Raw genomic sequence first — 23,440 nt, 5'->3', positions numbered from 1 at the left:
TACATAAAAAGCTTAAAGAAATTACCTATATTCAGAGAAAAAGAACTTCTCACTTTATGAGAAACTCCAAAGGTAACATAATTCTCGACTTGGATGAAAAAAGGGAAGAATGGACTAACTATATAAAAGAGCTCTTCCTGGATACGAGGCCACCACTTAACACCACAAAGTATACGAATACTGGTCCTAGTATTTTAAAAGCGGAAGTAGAGAAAGCCATCTAACAGAGCAAAAATGGGAAATCTCCAGGCCCTGATCAAATACCATCAGACTGGCTCAAACTTCTGGATGACGATAATGTCTCACAATTAACAAATATTTATAACCATATACACGAGACTGGAATGATGCCACAGATATGGTTGGAGTCTACATTTATTCCACTCCCAAAAAAACCTAATACATCATCATGTAAAGACTTTAGACTAATTAGTCTCATGAGCCACTCTCTCAAGCTACTTCTTAAGATAATTCTTAATAGAATCAAGCAGAAATGTGAAGAGACAATGGGGAAACAAACAATTCGGTTTCAGAGAAGGATTGGGAACAAGGGAAGCTTTGTTCTCAATGTTAACATTACTTCAACGATCATGGGAAGTACAGAAACCAATTTACGTCTGCTTTATAGATTTTGAGAAGGCGTTTGATAGAGTTCAACATGATAGGTTGTTTGAATATCTAGAAATGATTGGAATAGATGATAAATATCTGAGACTTTTGCAACATCTATATTGGAATCAAGAAGCTTCTATTCTGGTAGACGGCAAAGAAACAGACAAAATTTGCATTCAAAGAGGTGTCAGACAGGGTTGTGTGTTATCCTCAACTTTGTTTAACGTATACTCAGAAATAATTTTTAATAAAGCCTTGGAAGGACAATGTGGAGTTCGAATCGGGGGAGAAACTATTAACAACATCAGATATGCAGACGACACCGCGATCATGGCTGAAAATATCGAAGATCTTCAATTCCTTATTGATCGAGTCACTAGAGAATGCTCCAATAACGGACTTAACATAAATGCAACAAAGACAAAGTTACTTGTGGTTAGTAAACAAGACGTCGGCCCTATGCAACTAATTGTCAGTGATGAATCAATAACAAAAGTTAACCATTTTAAATACCTAGGATGTTGGATAAACGAGACACTAAATCCGGATGAAGAAATTAAAACTCGTATAGAAATTGCAAGAGGAGCATTTATGAAACTTAGATCTATGAAACATGATGAACAAATTAGAAGCCTTTGAGATGTGGTCGTATCGTAGAATGCTCAGAATATCTTGGGTTCAACGCATTTCAAACAGAGAAGTCTTAAACAGAGTAGGTCAAGGCGAAGGTGACTTAATTGAGATGATAAAAAAGAGAAAACTTGAATATCTGGGGCATATAATGAGAGGTAGCAGATACAGGATGCTGCAGTTAATACTCAATGGAAAGATCGACGGAAAAAGAGGAATTGGTTGAAAGAAATATTCATGGCTCCGAAACCTTCGTCAATGGACTGGCTTATCAGCAGATCAATTGTTACATGCCGCACAAGATCGAGAACGATATCGGCAAATTGTTATGGAAGCTACTCACGCCTAAAAATTTGGGCACGGTACTTAAAGAAGAAGAAGAACCCTTTCTATCTGCATGTTTACCAAATGTATGCTTGTTTGTATGATTGTTTTCTTAGTTATTATCATGTATTTGGTCTTTTTATATTAATTTTTAGTCCATATTCTTCACAGAAACTGTTTGTTTTGTTTAGTAAGTAGTAATTGGAGTTCTCCAGCAGAGCTTACCATTGTCACGGTATCATCTGCATATCTTATGTTGCTAATAGATGAGATCATAAGTTGCTAAAAATGAACTGCATGCTCAAATTCCTCACAACTAGAAACACAGATCAGACAAAACAGCTAAAGATAAATAATGCGAAGAAATTCCAGATAAACCTGAAAAACAAGGAAAAAGCACAAGAGACAAAAATAAAGCATGGAATGAAATAAAACGCCAGATTCATTCATCGGAAAAAGTATAAAATTCACAAAACAAATATTGGATATTAGGGGAAACCTTAAAATTAGTTAAAGAAAGAAGGACTTTCTACAACCTACAGCATACCATAAAAACACGAAACAACACTCAAGAAATAGCACAGCCAAGAAGAAAAATAAAATCTATGTGCACCAGAGATAAAAGCAATCAATTAAATATTTTCTGTCAAATAATAATCTATCGCACATACGCCAAGTGATAAATTTCGATGTGGTATATAATATGTTACCGTTAAAACCCGATTTCAGTTAAAAGCCGAATTTACTAGGAAAAACTAGTTTTAACTAAGCGCTTTATACAATTCTAGTTTTAACTAGTCAAAACTAGATTTGACTGCTAAATTCAGTTAAAACTAGAAATTGCGAACGGATTTCATTTAGAGTCGTTTATATGCCATTCTCTTGTGATTGCATATCGATCAAATCTACCTGACAGCGATTATTCATTTCTGAATGCAATATAGGTTTGGACACAAGAGCTCTCTTCGTTTTTATTTTTTTACTCTTCTTCCGTTGGCAGGTTTCACACATTGATATAAAAGTATTGATCATATCTATAAAAAGTTATACTTATTGTGTTATATAAAAAGTGTTTTCTTGGCAGATAGTTCCGCATCTTGTACTTCAACCATTAATTTATATATGCTTTTGGTCACAACATTGTAGTGACTTTCTTTCTTCTCTGTCTCTTCCATTTGTAAAATCATTTCCAAAACAAATTTTTCCACGTCCTTATATCTCTGCTCTCAATCTGATCTTCGATATTATTACTAATGGTGAATAATACACAGTGGTGTAATATAACCAATAAAAACGATGCAAAACAATCAACAGTTTCACACACTACTTTGCTACCGACCGGCCGCCTTCGTCATTAACACTACCCCGAACAAGCCGTAATACATACTTGTCTCTTGCAACAATTTTAACTGGTATTCGCCAGTAATTCCAAAAAAGCTACTTTGAACTAGTATACAGTCGGAAAAATGAAATAATACCCATGAGTGAACATATAAAACACGCTGTATTTTTCCTGTCACCGTGTCACAAAGAAAATTGTCCAGTGCAAGTACATGTAACAATAATTATTACATGTACTTGCGCTGGCCAATTTTTTGTGTGACACGGTGACAGGAAAATACAGCGTGGTTTATATGTTCGTTCATGGGTATTCTTTCATTTTTCCTACTGTAAATTACTCTAAATGAAATCCGTTCGGGATTTCTAGTTTTAACTGAATGTAGCAGTCAAATCTAGTTTTGACTAGTTAAAACTAGAATTGTCTAAAGCGCATAGTTAAAACTAGTTTTTCCTAGTAAATTCTGTTTTAACTGAAATCGGGTTTTAACGGTAACATATAGATTTATTTACTTGGGCTTCATGATAACCAAAAATGGCGATAGCCCTTCAGAAATGAAGCGTAGACTAATAGCGACCCGAGCTATCTATTCGGTCAATACTCATATTCTTCCCATTACAACCTACTATACATACGCGGTTGAAACATAGCCTCTCAATATATAGTTGCTTGAACTATCTTTCAATAAAGTCGTCTTAGGAACGCAACTAATAAATATTGGCAATATCATTTTAAAGTAGAAGAATTAAAGTATAATATATGTCTGAATTGCCGATATGAATGAATTAGATTAAATTAAATTATTAGAAGAATTTTTTACTAACCAACAACATTTTTGTTTAACTTAGTAATATTTTGTATTTTCACAACGACGCGACGTCTGAGTTGGAAGTCGAAACGTTAATAAAATCATTTTTTAAGTTAAGTTGTGGCTTATTTTCCATTTAGAATAATAAATTACATAAATGCCACAAAGAAATAGCTTCAGAACAATATAGTCTCTCAAAACATCGATAAAAATAAGATCGAAACTGCATACGAATTTTACGCATATCCTAGACAGAACACGGAACCAATCTGTCAATTTTGGAAGAGCTTAATATAAATAACAGGCTAATAAAAAACTGAACCGAGCCTGCCTAAATTACTTTGGCTATATAGCCAGAAGGACAAGTACTATAAAACAATTTATAGTAGAAGAAAAGGGCATAGATATCTACCAAATCTTTGTAGATTTTTGACAAGCCTGTGGTTACATACATCGAGATAAAATATATGTAATTATGCAAGAATTTGGTATACCAAATAAATAGGTAAAGTTAGTACAAGCCACCACGACTCACACAGAAGCGCAAGTATGAGTTCAAAAGGAATTGACAGATCCCTTCCAGATAACTAAAGTAAAACAGAGAGATCGGCTGGCACCGACTATGTTTAATCATGTCATCAATAATATTATGGAACATGTCATCAGAAAAATGTCTGTAAACCCAAAAAATTTACTGTTTCATACGTCTAAGTAGATTTCAACGTACGCATATGATGTAAATTTGATGGGAAGAACTGCAAGAGACATCACAGAACTACATGTGGAGTTTAAACAAAATGCGAAGGAAATGGGGCTGGCCGTTAATGTAGATAAAACTAAAGCTCTAATACAAGCAAGGAACCAACGAAACTTGCAGAGTTTATTTGCAGAAAACATACCTGGGTAGTGTTGCCCAAAATGGGTCTTGGTCTTGTTCTTGCATTTTCACAAGACCAAGACCAAGACCGCCTAATTTTAGCAAGACCAAGACCAAGACTGAGCCTGCAAGATCTGAGCAAGAACAAGACTAACCCTGCGAGACTCTTGCGTCTTGCAGTTAGGACCGAGTGTCATTTAAGTAGTATAATATTTCGGGTATATGCTTAGAGACTCTATGAGACGCAAAAGAATATGTAAAACAAAAATTTGTAAAATTGGACTTATGCGCATTACGAACAATACCATAAGCATACATAGCGAAAATTTGCCACATTTGATACGTACTCAGGGATCATAAGTACAATGTAGAAATAAAACATTTTGAACATGCTTTCCCAGCAGACGATTTCTTCGCTCTGAAATTAATTAATTGTCCAGATTTTGATAATAACCGCCACAACATTTTAAAAATATATGTCATCTTAGTTTAGCTGATAAGAAATATAATATGTATTACAAATTTTATCGGCCTGAGTTATTGTTATTAGACTAAACATTGTTTGTGCTGAGTGTGCAATATCAGTTAAACAAACCGAAATTTGCTGAAAATGCACGGCTATTTTCGACTATCAAACAAAAGTATATTTCTATTATATTTTAACATAATGAACAATAAGTTTCTTTCTTTGATATGTAATTCTTTTGGTGTTTATGACACCGACACATGTCGCGTTGTTAATCGCGAAACAGATTATGTTACCTTTTCAGTTTTCGGTATGCTTATCTTTGATAAAGAAATTTAAACTCATCATTCCTTTTAATCGCGCAGCAGACTACAAACAAAAAATTAACAGCTTAAATTTCATTGAGACTTTCGCATTTTAAACTTAAAAGATGAAGTCTCTATTTTCATGCTTTTTTAACCCGGGAGTAGTCGCGCTCACTTCTGTAACGTCGATAGTCGCGTGTGAGATTCTATCTCAAAATACGAATTTAAAACAAATTTTTATTTTGTACTATTTTTATCTACTTTTTATATTGAAAATATATATTTCTAACAATTTTATTAAAAAAACCTGTATTAACGTCCACCTGCCAACATCGGCCACCTGTCCTAACGGCCAGTTTAAAAATTTCCCAAACCCATTATATTATGTAGACTACAAAAACTGGCAATACCGCCCACCTTTCTATATCGGCCAATAGTTCTTTCATTTTTAGTGGCCGTTACTGACAAATTTTACTGTACAGTAAAACCTGTGTTAACGGTCACCTGCCAACATCGGCCACCTGTTCTAACGGCTAGTTTAAAAATTTCCCAAACCAATTATATTATGTAGACTACAAAAACTGGCAATACCGTCCACCTTTCTATATCGGCCAATAGTTCTTTCATTTTTAGTGGCCGTTACTGACAAATTTTACTGTACAGTAAAGCCTGTGTTAACGGCCACCTGCCAACATCGGCCACCTCGGCCAGTTTAAAAATTTCCCAAACCAATTATATGTAGACTACAAAAACTGGCAATAGCGGCCACCTTTCTATATCGGCCAAAAGTTCTTTCATTTTTAGTGGCCGTTACTGACAGGTTTTACTGTGAAAAAGGATGAAATGTGAGATTCTATCTAACGGCGCGACTACTCGCGGGTTAAACCTAATTGGCTCTCCCGAAAGCCATAAATTCCGCAAAAAAAAGAAGAACAAAAAAATTCCTACGCATTACTACACCCTTCCTCGAGGCACTTACGAAATTTTTTCAAAATTGCAAAATTTTTCATCAAGTTATGGCGAAAAAGGATAAAAATTGAGATTCTATCTCACCGCGCGACTACTCGCGGGTTAAATTACTTTAATCATAGTATTAATGTTATTCAAAAGTAACGAGACAAATTAACAGATAATTCCGGCTGCTTTAAACAAAACGGCTATAAACAAAATACCCAAATATTTAAAGTAACGAATTAACGGTATAGGGTATTGGACTATTGGACTATGGAAAGTAACAATATCCTACTTAGGGTATTGGGTACTTGATAGTAACGAGTATAAAGAATTGTATTTTGTATTAATTCTTGGTCAAAAAAATTAATATAAAGATAAAGTAACAGTAACGTCAAAGCAATTGCGTACTGTTCTGTAATTTAATTTGCATTGTATTTTATTTTTTATTTAAATAAATGACAAATTATATAAACCTTTTTATTCCATTTCCTATAAGGTGGGGGTCGATCAATCCCTTTCTAGACAGATAATGGTCTTTGAAATACAGCCAACTTTATGTCATTAATTTGGTTTTCTTGTAGTTTAACCATGTTTTAGCACATGTAAGCTTATTAAATGTAAACGTTTATTAAGAAACAGAGTGACTCCCGTGGACCATGGATAGCTCAGTTAGTTAGAGCATAGGCACGGATCGCTTAGATCGTAGGTTCACACCTTACCCAATGTTAGTTTAGACATTTATTAATTTTATTGGTCATTACTATGGCTATTTTAATTCAAGATTAAAATGTACCTATTCTGTTACAGTGTACAGATTCTAAAGGTGTCGGTGGGGATGGCGTCTATGCGTAGTGTTATAGTCGATGTAAAGAGAGAACGTATTCGAAATAATGAAATAACAAATAATATAACATTTGTTATTTCATGATTTCGAATACTTTCTCGCTCTTACACCGACTATAATACTACGAATAGACGCCATCCCCCACCGGCACTTTTAGAATATGTGAAATGTACGTTGTTCTAAGATCTAAAGTAACGCTTAATAAATAAATAGCAATAGGCTAATGGGTAACTGCGAGACTTGCAAGACTCTTGCTGCAAGACCAAGACCAAGAGTGTAAGACCAAGACCAGGTGTATTGGCGCAAGACCAAGACCAAGACTGTCTAAGTCTCGTCTTGGTCTTGCATTTGGGCAACACTATACCTGGGTGTATAGATAACTGAGAATAGCAGCGAGGAGGAGGAAATACGGACACGGAAAATGCTTGCTAACTAAACATACTTCTCTATGTCGCAGCTGTTTGGATCCAAAGACATCCACAGGGAAGTAAACTTTAAAATATACAAAATTATCATACGGCCAATAGCAACATATGGAGTAGAAACATTGATCATGACTGATGATTCAGTGAATTTGTACTCTACGAGCTCCCTAGTGGGAAAGTTTTGGGGTAGTTCTGATTTCTTTCATTATATATGGATTTTGGGCTGCTGAATCCGAATATGAGGTTTGCGGACAAAATTTCTTGCCGGAACATTGAAAAAATCGCGAAAAAAGCGAAAAATTTCAGCTTTTTTCCGCTTTTTTGCTCAAATCTCGAAAACTATTAACTTTTAGTAAATGATCCGTTAACAGAAATTAAAGTACTTAAAATTATCTACAAATATCACTATTTACTTTTTTTTTCAGACGAACCGTTCGGTCTAAAGTGCAAGTTGAAAATTGCCAATTTTTAACGGTTTTGGCAAAACCCACTTTTTACATTCCAAAACTTTAGTTTTTATTAGAATGCTGTCATTTGATAAATTTCTCCTAGTTTTCTGTACAAATAATAAATGTTAGTTCATAATATGAATATGGTATGTCTCCTCTCGCAGCTTCCGTGAATCCATTCCATCCTAAAGTACCGTGAATGTCTCTGCTTTTCCCTTAGAGCCACAGAAGATCAGGCACAGATGGAGTCACAGTTTCAGTTGGTGTGAACATTCTCTTCGGATCTTGATTTCTGATAAACCTTGAGGTTTTGTCCTTTCAAAATGTATTAGTTGAACAGCTCTCTGACTTCCACAAACCTCAGGTGCGGGTTTAGTTTTTAGCCGAGGAATGGATTGGTTAGGAGCTATTGCATGTTTTGGTGCAATACAAGAAATGCCACCCATGACGTAAAAAGTGTGGTATCCGTCGATTGTATGTACATTAACCCTTTCTGTCCCAACGCAGCATATATATGTCAAAAAGTGGGTCTGTATTCCCAGCCGCGGTATATACATATACGTTCAAGGTGTTATGGTCTTAATTTACCAAAGCCGAAAATATGCATTGCTTATAAAATTTTAGACTCATTGGTGTCCCAATGCCGTAAAAATATGTCCGAAAATGTTAGATTATTCTTCCCAAAGCCTCAAAATGTTGGCACCTAAAACAGGTCATGCGGGCCCTGGTGCATGCGGGCATATATTGGTGCACATATTTTAGATATATGCTATATTGTAGCACTGGTGGCAACGCTTATAGGTATCAGCTAGAAGGTGAAGCGTTTGTAGCCACAGAAAAGACCAGAAAAAAAAAAGAAGCGAATCGAGATACATGTGTGCAAGATGCGGAGTCGGCCTTTGCGTAGTGTCATGCTTTGAGGAGTACCACACAAAAGAAAACTTTCAATGTTAATTTACATTACATTATTTTTTTTAAGTTAGTTACATCTTTTCAAGTTGGTTTTGCTCTCTGATGAGTACTTTTGAAAAGAAAACGTTTAAGTTGGTTAATAAAAAAACTCATTAAAACATGTTTTGGTCATTTATTTGTTTATTTATATGCGACGTATATATAAGGCAATTGGACTCTGACTCTAAGCATGAAAAAACCTTTGGGATTGAGGCCTGGCATAGAAAGGGTTAAAATCAGCGTTTTCGTACACCTGTTATGTAAAGCACAGCTTATCAATTTTTTGCGGATCGCCTGCCACTGCTGACACTTCCAGATAAGCAACGCGCTTGCTCAAAGTCTTGTAGCGGTAGTAAGGCCCAGATAGTTGGTCTCACCATTCCTTGCAGGGTTGGCCGTTTTCCCTACAAAAAGTACGGCTCAAGAAAATAGGTTGATGTAGTTTGCTCTTTGGGGTTTTGTTCATCCTATACAGAAGCTGTTCGCCTGGAAGTGTCAGCATTCGCAAGCGATCCGCAGAAAATTGACCGGCCGTGCTTTATACAGTAGGTGTATGATAACGCTGATTTTAACGTACAAGTACAATCGACGAATACCACACTTTTCACGTCATATGTGGCATTTCTTGTATTACACCAAAACAAGCAGTAGCTCCTAAGCAATCCATTCCTCGGATAAAAAAGAAACCTACGCCTGAGGTTTATGGAAGTCAGGGTGCTGTTCAACTAATTCATTTTGAAAGGACAAAACCTCAAGGTTCATCAGAAATCAAGATAACAAATCCGAAGGAAATTTTCACACCAAATGAAACTGTACCTGATCTTCTGTGGCTCTATCAAAATGGACTCATGGAAGCTGTCACAAGAGACATACCATACCTATGAACTAACATTTATTATTTGTACAGAAAACTAGGAGAAATTTGGAATGTAAAAACTGGGTTTTGCCGAGACCGTTAAAAATTGGCAATTTTCAACTTGTACTTTAGACCGAACGGTTCGTCTGAGAAAAAGAGTAAATAGTGATATTTGTAGATAATTTTAAGTACTTTAATTTCTGTTAACAGACCATTTACTAAAAGTGAATAGTTTTCGAGATTTTAGCAAAAAAGCGGAAAAAAGCTGAAATTTTTCGCTTTTTTCGCGATTTTTTCAATGTTCCGGCAAGAAATTTTGTCCGCAAACCTCATATTCGGATTCAGCAGCCCAAAATCCATATATAATGAAAGAAATCAGAACTACCCCAAAACTTTCCTAGTCAAAACACAATTTTATTGAATCATGAATAGACAATAAACCTTTTTAATACTTTTGAAAGAAAGATATTAAGGAGAATATTGGGACCCATTTGCGACAATGCTATATGGAAAATAAGGTTCAACCACGAGTTATATCAACATTACAAAGAACCCTCTATAGCAAATTATGCAATAACACAAATACTGCGCTGGGCAGGTCACCTTTTAAGAATGGATAAGGACAGAACACCTAGTAGAACGCTTAGCGGAACTATGGTGGAACGTGCGCCAGTAGGAAGACCAAGGAAGAGGTGGATAGACGAAGTGAGAACCGATGCTAAAGAGATATTAAGGGTGGACAACTGGAAGAGAGCAGTCAGGGACAGAGATACTTGGAGGCGGATACTAGGGGACGCCACTGTAGCGTAATAGGAGAGAGAGAGAGAGTAGAAAAAAAGGTAGAAGGCCGAAGACCAACAGGAAGTCTCCAACAAGATTGTAAGACCAACATCTCGGATGACTCACGTTTCTGTCATGAAAATATGCACAAATGGCAAACTAGTCACAGAGTAATTTCAATAAAACTGTTTGCAGAATTTCTGCATTTTTGTCACCACCAAAATGTACAAGACGTCAACTACAACCTTGTGAGAATATTTACTATAGACCTAAGCAAAGATAAAAAAAATTCGTATTTATGCTGCTGAAATTATTTTTTCTACGAGCGTGCAAAAATGTCTACTTTCGCGCACGCTTTTTAGTTAGAAAGTTTCACTTTTCCGTACGCGTGTTACTTTTCCGCACGCGTGTTACTTTTCCGCACGCGTTTTTTACTTTTCCGTACGCGTGTTAATTTAGATATGTTAATATGGCCTTAAAAGTAATTATAATACATGCAATAAACTAATATTTAGATATTATTTACTAATTTATTTCAAATATATCTTATTGTGTTCCTGTTTTAATGAAATTAACGCGACAATTCGATGAAATAAAATTATTTTGACATAATATTCGAAAGTCAAATCGGTAGACAATAATAGTCGTTTTGAATCATCGTCATGGAAACCAAGATCGTCGTCATGCTAACTAATTATATTGAAAGTTTGGTTTTGACAACCTTGTCAAAGAAATAATTTGTGTATGTATTTTCATATTAATTAAATGAATTGATTAAGATTTGCTCATTTTTTAAAGACTCTTAGAAAAAATATTGCTCCTAACTCTTGCAGAAAGTCTCTTTTCCGCACTCGACTGCTTGCCGAACTCCCGCTTCGCGTCGTTCGGCAAACTGCAGTCGCGTGCGGAAAAGAATGACTTTCTGCACTTGTTAGGAAAATAACTATTGATCGTCATTCTTTCTCATTTCAAGTGAATCAATAATTGAAGTTTACTGACTACATAAAGCTAAGAGAGTTCGGTTATGAAATGTTTTGTGGCAAAAGGAAATACATGCCGGATTAAAAAAAACTACAACAAATGGAGACTAGCTTCAACTTGACATCAATAATCTTTAAAATCATGAAGTTTTGTACGTCTTTTTTGAGTTTTTTTGGTGGGAATTTTAGAATATACGATTTCTATTCAAAAATGCTACTGGTTAGACAGTTAGGTAGTTATAGTCAATAATACTTGTTGTTGCTGCGTGATAATTCACTTTTGCACCTTAATTGCAAAATGTACACTTAGATGTCATGTGTCTTCAAAAAGATATTGTCACGCCGTAACACACGAGACATATATTTCAGTTACCTTATGTGTGGTGTATGTTGGATTTCTATTTTTTGAAAACGGGATTATGCCATCAAGTCCACGTATTAAAAAAAATAATTACCTTTATGAAAAATAACAATCCAGTAAAAGTTTATATCTTACATCAAAACTGAGAAAGGTATTTATAAACCTGACATGTTATTTTCTACATAACCCAACATTTTAATTTAAAAGGGAATAGGCGCAAAATCTTGGTCAAATGTTATTTAAATGCATTCATTTTTTCGAATACTGAGAAGACTAATAAGTATTTTTGAAAAATTTAAACGCCGAATGAAAGATTATATTATTACCGAGGGCCGAAAGTCCCTGAAAATTTCTATAATGTTTATTTTAATTAAAGGGGTGGGTTTATTTTAATAAAGTTAGAGGGGTGGAAAATAAAAGAGAAAATTTTAAAAAGAAACTTTTTGTTTATTCTAAGGGACTTCCAGCCCTCGGTAATAATGTAATCTTTCATGCTGCGTTTAATTTTTCAAAAATATTTATTAGTTTTCTCAGGATTCGAAAAAAATAAATGCGTTTAAATAGCATTGCACCAAGATTTTGCGCCTACCCCCTTAATAATAAATTTACCATTTTTAACTTAAAACCTGTTCTTTTTATCAAAATTCATAGAGACTCAATAAGTATGCTGATCAGTTATTATTATGATGATCAGTTACGTAATTTATTAAGAGAACATGTTGGTATGTTTCAACTTTGATAAAATATGAATCAATAACACTAACTAAAATACTAAGTTAACCACAGACAAGCTAAACAATTTTACATTACAGTGAAACCTCGATTATCCGTCTCATCATCCGTCAGGGTCCATACATAAGTTATATTGACTACATAAGTAAAAATTTAGTCATAAATTCATTTTGTTTGAGAATTGCGATAAGCCAAACGAAATTCGTTGAAATGTACACGTGCAGTTATGCCACCACCGCATCTTTTTATGTAAATAATTTTTGTTCTTATTCAGGGCTCTGGATTAAATTTCAATTTAAATAGGTAATGATAAATAATGATACCGTGCTTTTAGAGTTCTATTTTTAGAATCGCAAGCCGAAAATAAAAATACACAGCACAATAATTATTAAATTTGATGATTTTAATTCGATTAAGAAATCCAGCCGTTGCAAAATGTCATCAATTCATTTTGTTTGAGCATTGCGATAAGCCAAACGAAATTCGTTGAAATGTATACGTGCAGTTATGCCACCACCGCATCTTTTTATGTAAATTATTTTTGTTCTTATTCAGGGCTCTGGATATATAACAATAAAACAAACAAAGATTTCGGAATGTTTTAAATCAAATTGATTCTACTGTACTAACATAAATCCCTATTATATTGTCAAATAAAACATACAAATACAATTTGAGAGTTATATGTACTACGAATTTTTATTTTTTTTAATGTTCTGTTAAACCGTCTTTTCAAATATCCGTCATACCCTTGGTCCGGTGCCCTGACGGATAATCGAGGTTCCACTATATATAAATTTTTCAGACGCGGCTTTGCTAACACGTGGTACATATTTGGTAAGTTAAAAATAATTGGAATACTTGTATTCAAGTATGAAAAGCCTTATAAAATTTAGAGAAAATATTAATTTTTCTGGGCATGCCCCACATTAGTAACGATTATTAATATATGATCGAAAAGTTTAATTTTCCAAATGTATTAGACAAACGGCAAAGATCAAAAGACGAGTTAGACTGGCATGGGAGGCATTTGGCATACTGAGCTACATCCTTAAAACCAAAAGATATCCACAACATCCTAAGACAAAGGTATGCAATCAATTTGTACTCAATGTTCTCACTTATGGTTACCAAGCGTGAACTTTTACAAAAGCAAACATGGACAAAATCATAAAAACGCAAACAGCAATGGAAAGACAAATGTTACACACAAGACTAATGAATAAAAAGAGAAACGAGCGGATAAGAGAGAAAACAAAAGTTATTGGATGAGGGATGTTAGAAGTTGTAAAATTGAAATGGAGATTTGCCGGACACAATATAAGACAAAATGAAGACCGATGGAACAAAATTCTTATAAATTGGTGACCGTGAGAATATAAACGAAGCAGAGGAAGGGCCCAAATGAGATGTACAGATGATATCAAGAAGCACCTGGGCTCTAGGTGGATGACTATAGCGACAGGCAGAGAATAATGGAAAAGGATTGGGGAGGCGGGGAAGCCTATGTTAAAAGATGGACCGAAGAAACCTAATTAGACAGATAGACTAGATAAAAAGTTGGTAAGTCCTCCTATTTTGCTTATAATACAGTCGAACCCGCTTATTAGAATACCGGTTATAGGAATATATATGGGTCATTCCATTTCAAATCACTCAATTTTGGAGCAAAAAAAATTTTGGACCTCCGATTTGTCTGAAAATTGGTATATAGCTTCTGCGGGACGTACAAATAAGATATTTAAGGTAAAAAATCTTCTTCTTCTTTTTTTCTCAAAATGTTATTTTATGCGATTTTACAGTGATTTGGTGTTTATTTATACAAATTTGCATTTTCTATCGTAAAGTATCAATGAAAAACAATATTTTAATAGAAAGGACTCAAAAATGTCATTATATGGCATTATAACAAGTTACTTTGATTTAAAACAAGCTTTTGATCAAATTTTATAGTGTAGAAAACGTTAAAATACCGTTTTTTACATTTTTCTCCATTCCCAAAATACGTCATAATCGATTTCGCTGAAAATTTGCCCACAGATAGACAAAACATAGGACTTTAAGTGGTGAGAAGGATTTGAATTATATTACAGTACCAAAAAAGTTACATGCAATATTATAGTCAAAAATATAGGCGTCTACTGTAAGTAAAATTAACTCGAAAATATCGACCTCACGACAAAAATTGTTAAAAAGAAATTGTAATAATTGTAAATACGATTTATTTGGAACAATTTCAGTTCCTACCATTTTTGTCGAAAAGTTAAAGATGGCGGAGATATTGAGCCAAACAGGTTCTCCTTTAAAATCAAGATGGCGGCTAACGTAACGGAGGAATTCATTCGTGATTTTAAATTTAGGCTACTATTGACTCCCTTAAAGATCAGAAAAATAAAATTTTGGGCAGCTCGGCATTCAAGGTCAAATGCTATCCCGACTGGACTAATATATACTTTTGAGTCTGATATTACTGCATGTAACTTTTTTGGTATTGTAATATAATTCAAATCCTTCTAACCACTTAAAGTTCTATCTTTTGGATATCTGTGGGCAAATTTTCAGCCAAATCGATGATGGTGTATTTTGGGAATGGAGGAAAATGTAAAAAACGGTATTTTAACGTTTTTTACACTATAAAATTTGATCAAAAACTTGTTTTGATTCAAAATAACTTGTTATAATGCCATATAACGACATTTTCGAGTCCTTTCTATTAAAATATTATGTTTTTCATTGATAGTTTACGACAGAAAATGCAAATTTGTTTAAATAAACACCAAATCACTGTAAAATCGCATAAAATCACATTTTGAGAAAAAAAGAAGAAGATTTTTTGACCTTAAATATCTTATTTTTACGTCCCGCAGAAGCTATATACCAATTTTCAGACAAATCGGAGATCCAAAATTCTTTGCCTGAGTGATTAGACATGGAATGTACCATATGCATACTGTAAAAACATTATTAAATATATTACAGGCACATAATTTTTTATAATGTTCTTTATCTATATTCTATTATGAAATGATGTTGACTTAAATCTTTTTTGTAATAATTACTACATAGTAATTTTTTAGTTACCTATCACCAAACAGTTGCTAAACAATTGAAAACTGCGACATCAAAATAAAAACAAAAAAAATGACTAACCTCACAAGGTAACGCCATGTCTGGATTATTCCAAAATATCGAAAATATTCACCCACTAATTTGAAGAACTCGCTACAGATGCCGGAATCACATACTACAGAATCTTAAGTCGAATTGATCAGCAAAAGCTTCTTTATAATTTATATATGGTATCTAGGTTAAAAGTCCAATTGATAAAAGTTATATCACGTTCACAAGGAAGTGTAAAAATCACACTTGGGGAGACATCATGTCCAATCCAGGAAGTCTGACGGAGCCTCGTGCTGACCAATTTGTAACCTAGCGAGGTTTTTCGATATCAAGAGAGACAGTTCTTTTGGTTTGGTGTTGTTCTGCAGCAAGAAGAATTGATTGCCACGCTTCACGTTATTTTAACTTGTGTACTTTTTAACGGTATTGATAAACTATTGATTAGTATTATGAGCAATGACTAAGCTTTTATGAATATTGTTTGTAAACCAGCATATTTTTATCAAGAATTTTAAGTTTAACAATTAAACTTTCTAATTTGTTATACCTTTATAAAATAAGATAAAAATGTGTTCTTGGATAATTCCTCTCACTATCAGTTTTGTTAACCAGGGAAATCTATTTCCACGGTAATTTTTAGTATATTAAACATTTTTTTTCTATTATTTTTGGACGTTAGTAAATCATTGAGTCTTAGCCATTCTTCTTCTTCTCCCTAAGCTTTTCCTTTTTCAGGGGTCACTCTAGCTCTGTTCCCCTTAACTTCTACAGTTTTGTCCTTCATCACACATAGTTTTCAGTTCTATGTCTGACATGCCCAAACCATTGCAGTCTTTGTTCTTAAATCTTTTTGGTGACTATATTCACCTTAGCTCTTTCCCTAATCAAGTCATTCCTGGACCTGTCCCTTCTAGTATTACCCAACATCCACCGTAATATTTTCGATTCAACTACCCCCATTGTTCTCTATCGTAACACATGTCTTCGTTCAAGCCTCTTTCTCTAATTTCCCTGTGAATTCCCTCTATCCGGCTTTTCCTAGGTCTTCCTCTTTCCCGCCGTCCTTTTGGTGTCCATCGTAGTACTTGCTTGGGTAATCTGTCGTCTTTCATACGTTGTACGTGGCCAAACCATCTTAGTTGCTTTGTTTTTATATCGTCAATTATAGTAAGCTTTACATCCGCATTATCTCCAATATTCTTGTATTTCTGATTTTATCTATTCTTGATATACCAGCAGCTCTTCTCTAGAAATCCATTTCAGTTGTTCTGAGCATATTTTCGGATTTTTCTTTAAGTGGCCAAACTTCGCTGCTATATGTTATAATGCTCTTAAAATTGCTGGTAATTTTCTTTGGAGATACTTTGTTCCCAAACGATTGTGTTCAATAATGCGATAGCTTTCCTTCGTTGTGTGCACCTTTCTTGGATATTCTTGTCCAATGTTCTATCTTGTATAATTTCAAGCCGCAACTATTTATATTCCTGACAGTGATTTTCCAACGCTAGATTCTGCTGTATACCTCCAACGCACATATATTCCGTTTTTTGTTATTCACTTCTAAACCCCAGTTCCAGTACTTTTCTATGATTTTGCGGATCATACATTCAATATCCAGAGCCTATTTTACCAATAGGCCCGTGAGGCACCTGCCTTAGGCCCGCATTTTAATGGAGCCCGGGAAAGATCATCAAATTGTTATTTTGTCAAAATATAAATTTTATTTATTGGCAATAAAAATTTAAATTTCTGGTGCAAATATATTTCTATTAAATAATTAATTTAAAACAGTTATTATTATTACTATTAAATTATATTTAGGGGCCCGAAAATTGTGTGGTGCCTCGAGCCTGATTTGAAGTAAAATGGGCTCTGTCAATATCATGATAACCCCGGTGGCCGGTAATCATAATAATCAAAGTCAGGCAAATATGCAGGCTGAAAAGGAAGATATATGCGCATATAATATATGCATATTATTTGTATCAAATGTGCATGTATATGCATTTATTTATGTCAAATATGCATGTACATGCATGTATTATTTGTGTCAAATATGCATGTATGTACATAATATTTTAAGGATGAAAGTTGCTGTGGTACTATTTTATTTTTCACCAATTCTTTGAAAAGTATAAGTGGTTCGGAAGAATCTATTGGCTTCAGTTCAGCAAAAATTTCTGCATAAAACATTGCAGCCTCTTATCAAGTTCTTATCCAGTAACAATAGGTTTTGGTGGAAGAGGAAGATTCGGCAAATGTTCTTTATACAACTGATACCTTATAGGTGCCTTAAGAAATATTTTGTTCATATTTGAAATAAAATTATTAACTAGAGGAAATTTTTTTCTAATTTCTTCTGCGACCCTATTTAAACCATGTGCTAGGCAAGTTGTATATACTAAGCGAGGATAAAACATTTTCAAATTGCTTCCTACTTTAACCATGCAAGGTGCAGCATCTGAAAGAAAAATAAAAATTTTTCGTTGGGAACAGCTAAAGGAAGAAAAAAAAATTGCTAAACTGTCTTGCAAAACCCTTAAAACTGTTACCTAGTGCGTTGGTTTTATTCAACTTCTTGGAAACAATTAAATGCGATTTACAAGCTTGCCCATTTTTAAGAGATCCGATTAATAAATGTGCGATGTAACGTCCAGAAGAATCAATTGTTTCATCCACACATACATAAAAATAATTGTCTCCTATTGTCTCTAATTTTATGTTACTCAGTACCGCAGAATATACCTACAGAATCGACTTCGTTTTTTCTTAAGCTTCTTTCACTTGGAATATTACATTTGCAGTATTTTCCAAGAAATATTCGCAAATTTTCGTTTGATAATTTGGTCAAAGATATATTTTAGCTTAACAATGCTTCGAACAAATCATGTCTCTTGCTATTGTTCTGAAGCTATTTCCTTGTGGCATTTTTACAATCAACTATTTTTAATGGGAAACAAGCCACAATTTTACCAAAAATGATTTTATTAACGTTTCGAAGCCCAAATCGGGTTTAGTTGTCAAAATACAAAATACTACTAAAATAAACAAAAATGTTGTTGCTAAGTAAAAAAATTCTTCTAATATTTTATTTAATCCGACTCATTTATATTGGAAATTCAGACGTATATTATACATTTTAAAGTAGAAGACTTTAAAATGATATCGCCAATATTTATCAGTTGCGTTCCTGGGACGACTTTACTAAAAGAATAGTTCATTCGATTACATGAAATCAATCCCAACTCAAGAATATCCGTCACAAAAAAATCATAGCATGTGATCTGTCTTTAAAAAGACAACCAAATTCAACGATGACAGTAAAATTCTCGCGTTAGAGATTCCATAGTAAATCACGAGGGAAAACCAGGAAAAAACCAGGAAAAAAAATGATAGAGCCAAAATTACTTGTTCTAACGAAAATTCATTTTTAGAATAAAAACAATTGTTAACATCTGGTTTATTAAATGATTATCCTTTATCGTTTATAAATAAGGAATTGTCAAGATGGGATCGAATGGAACAGCAGAGCTGGGTAGTATCCGGATACAATATCCGGATACTTTTTATGTATCCGAAAGCTGTATCCGGTATCCGTATACTTTTTAAATTTTGTATCCGGTATCCGTATCCGTGATCAAATTTTAAAGTATCCGGCATCCGGATACTTTTCTTGATATTCGGATACTTTTAAATATTTATCGCCCGCCGATAATGCACCTAACGTAGGCATAACACTGCCATTCCTTCAATACAGATGTGTCTAATATGTTAAATCCCATTTTTCGTACTCGTCACCGTTATAATATATTATTATACAGTGATGAGCGCGCTAATAACCGGCAAAATAGGTCAAAAGATGGAAAACATAATACATTGCAAAACAAAAAGAGATGAAACTAGTGGAGATGTAAATGATCGTTATAATCGTCTAAAATAACATTAAATTACATAGTTTCCTACCTTTAGACGTATTAGAGGAGTATGACAACTGTCACTGTGACAGTAGAATTTTATAAAATACTCCTGTCACAGACGTCTAAAGGTGGGAAACTATGTAATTTAATGTTATTTTATACGTTTATAACGATCATTTTCACCTTCACTAGTTTCATCTCTTTTTGTTTCGCAATGTATTATGTTTTCCATCTTTTGCGCTATTTTGCCTGTTATTAGCGCGCTCATCACTGTATAGCTAATGGAGCTTTGTTTTTACCTAATCTGTAAAATATGGAGGAGAACATCTAGCAAAAATGTGCATTAAAAGCTTAAATACTCGTTTTGCAAACATTTTAAATTTGGAATGGGAAGATCCAATTATAGCTGCAGTTCTTCTTCCTAAATTTAAGCTTAAGTGGTACAATGTCGTAAAAAATCCCAAAAAAACTATAGAAGATATAAAAAAAATGCGTTATAACTGTCGCCAAAACAAAAATGGAATTGGAAAGTTGCAATGAATCAGATGAAAGTGGAGATCAAAATTTGGATGACTTTTTTGATTTTAGCAATTTTCGAGACCAGCAAGTGGACAACAGCTGTACTATTAATTATACACAGAATGAACAGGGTTCCAGCATCAATAATAAAACTTCAAAAGTACAGTTGGAGTTGCTAAGATATTTGGAGGACAAAAGAACCAATTTGAACATCTTAAATGAATACCCAATCTTAAAAAGGGTGTCAATAAAGTACAACACATGCTTACCTTCGTCAGCACCAGTTGAAAGACTTTTCTCTTTTGCAACTATGATTGATACGCCTAAAAGAAAAGCTTTAAGCGATGAACACTTTGAGGTCTTGGTACTTACAAAGGCAAATTTAAAGGCACTTTCGTCAGCAATTGGAATACTTTCTGTATTAGTACGTTTTTATTTTAATTTAATGTTTCCTTATAAGTTTATATTCTAGTTTTATTATTCATAAGCAATAAACAATTTTTTGAGTACTTTCTGATTTCTTTCTCCATCATTTAATGCATTTTTATTATTATATATTACATTTAAAATACATGCATCACATAGTTCTAATACTTTATAATACATAGTTCTAATACATAGTTCTAAATAATTTATGTCCTTAAAAAAAGTATCCTTCAAAGTATCCTAGGAAGTATCCGAAAAAAATATCCGGATACTTGTATCCGAATACATTTTTAAATAAAAGTATTCGTACTTTTTTAAAAAGTATCCGGATATATTTTGAGTATCCGTATCCGGTACCCGGATACTTTTTTTCAGTATCCGACCCAACTCTGTGGAACAAAACAACTTAGAACGGGATCCTACAACATTCACAAGAAATAATACGAGGAAAATATGAATACCATATATAAAAGGACTATCCGAGAAACTTAAAACAATAGGAAACAAATTCAACATTTCAACAACATTCAAAACAACAAACACATTGAGATCTTTTCTATCTGAAACTAAACCTAACAATGAACAAGAAAGAACAAAGAATTGTATTTATAAAATACCTTGTGAATGCGAACAATTTTATTTAGGTGAAACATCAAGACCACTAAATGTTAGAATAAGTGAACATCAGTCTTATATTAAAAATAGAGAATTTGATAGATCTCAAATATGTCAACACGCATGGGATAATGAACATAGAGTTCAGTGGAGAGATTCAAGTATAGTCCTGAAAGAATCAGATAGTAAAAAGAGAAAAATCAAAGAGGCGGCTCTAATTATGCTAAATGAAACCAATTGTGTTGCAAATTCCTCGGTAGAATGCAGTAGGATGTGGTTACCAATACTGAAAGAAGAAGTCAATAGAAAGAAAATACCACGATTAGTAAGTCAATAACATATCAAGTTAGTACAAATTTTATATTTTATTATTACTGAATGTATATCTATGTATTATTAATATTATTTATAATTTAAACATATTAAAGTCAGAATGTGGTATTATTTATTTGAAAGTAAATTAAATGTAAGACCAAATACTTACGATGTCGGGATAGTATCACGAGGTTTTTTCCTGGTTTTCCCTCGTGATTTACTATGGAATCTCTAACGCGAGAATTTTACTGTCATCGTTGCATTTGGTTGTCTTTTTAAAGAGAGATCACATGCTATGATTTCTTTGTAACGGATATTCTTGAGTTAGGATTGATTTCATGAAATCGAATGAACTATCTTTTAGTAAAGTCGTCCCAGGAACGCAACTCATAAATATTGGCGATAACATTTTAAAGTCTTCTACTTTAAAATGTATAATATACGTCTAAATTGCCAATATAAATGAGTCAGATTAAATAAATTATTAGAAGAATTTTTTTACTTAGCAACAACATTTTTGTTTATTTTAGTAGTATTTTCTATTTTGACAACGAAACCCGATTTGGGCTTCGAAACGTTAATAAAATCATTTTTGGTAAAATTGTGGCTTGTTTCCCATTAAAAATGTCTCTTGCTCACTTGATTTCCGATTAGTTGATTTTAAGCACCTATATATCGAATCTTGCTTTTTCTCTCCCGATTCTAATTTATTTTTTTTACCGATGTGTAAAGCAGTTTTGCAATGCTGGACTTTTTGGAATTTTTTTTTTGCTTGGAATCTGCAAAAAGAATCCTACAGTAAACTAAATAATTTTTAGATCGGGGGTTATTTAAAGCATTTTAAATTAAAAATGTATATTTTTTTGGTTTTCTGATTATTTTGATGCAATTTAAAATATTAAGGTTTACTTTGTATTTACTTACTGCATGCTGAGCATAATAATTTTCCCATATCAATGACCAATTCTGGATGCCTTGATCCACACAGAAATATCAGGTACGAAGGTATTTGAACCATGAATAAACAAATAAATTCGCTTTGAAAACCTATTATATGCACTTTATTTTTAAATATACCAGTATATGCAAAATTCAAAAGAAACTACAAGAATATGCAAATGCATATGCATATGCACTATTGCATATTTGCCTGACTGATAATAATTGTTATAACTTTGTTATATAAATATTACTTATCTTATAATTAAGGTTTATTTTCAAAGCTGGTGGTGTTTCCCTTAATGGGTTGAGCGGCTATAAAGTTAGATTACTCTAAACTCAGTCGCGTTACAAGTAAAAAATATTTTTGCACTCCGTTTCGGATGTTGGCGATCATCATGGCAATCTCTACTTTGCACTCTGCTGCTCTAAAAAGACTTGTTGTGGTTGTTGTGTTGAACCATGTGCGTAGATTCTTCAGCCAGTAAATCCTTCGCCTTCCTGGTCCGCGTTTTTCCTCCACTTTTCCTTGCAAGATTAGTTGCAGTAGTCCATATCTTTCGCTGTTTCTCATGATGTGACCGAGGTATTCGATTTTGGCTGCTTTTATTGTGGTTAACAGCTCTTTTTTTGCATTCTCACCAAAACACCCTCATTAGTAACGTGGTCGGTATAAGATACCTTCAGGATTCGACGATAAAGTCACATCTCAAAAGCCTCAATTTTATTGCAGGTGACGTCTGCGAGAGACCACGACTCAACTCCGTACAACAGTATAGGAAAAATATAACAACATCACAGTAACCTGACTTTTATCGGCAATGATAAATCATGACATTTGAATAGCCATTTTTTGAAATGCAAATCTTGCTTTCTCTATCCTACATTTAATTTCT

The 23,440-nt window shown here is 33.6% G+C and overlaps 1 protein-coding gene across 2 annotated transcripts in view; it reads right to left on the bottom strand.

Moving 5' to 3' along the window:
* Nucleotides 1-16,293, bottom strand: part of LOC114325634 (uncharacterized) — a 32,016-nt gene extending 15,723 nt beyond the window's left edge. Inside the window, exon 1 of one of the 2 annotated variants that reach the window (XM_050655686.1) lies at nt 15,844-16,293. In XM_050655686.1, coding sequence (XP_050511643.1) covers nt 15,844-15,861 — 18 coding nt within the window. In that variant the 5' untranslated portion in view covers nt 15,862-16,293. The remainder of the gene's footprint in view (nt 1-15,843) is intronic. The other variant, XM_028273749.2, reaches the window with a different exon arrangement.
* Between the last annotated feature and the right edge of the window lie 7,147 nt (nt 16,294-23,440).

The sequence above is a fragment of the Diabrotica virgifera genome, chromosome 1, assembly GCF_917563875.1.
Source record: "Diabrotica virgifera virgifera chromosome 1, PGI_DIABVI_V3a".
Lineage (NCBI taxonomy): Eukaryota > Metazoa > Arthropoda > Insecta > Coleoptera > Chrysomelidae > Diabrotica > Diabrotica virgifera.
The sequence above is the reverse complement of the archived record's forward strand: the minus strand, read 5'-3'. Positions and strand labels throughout refer to the sequence as shown.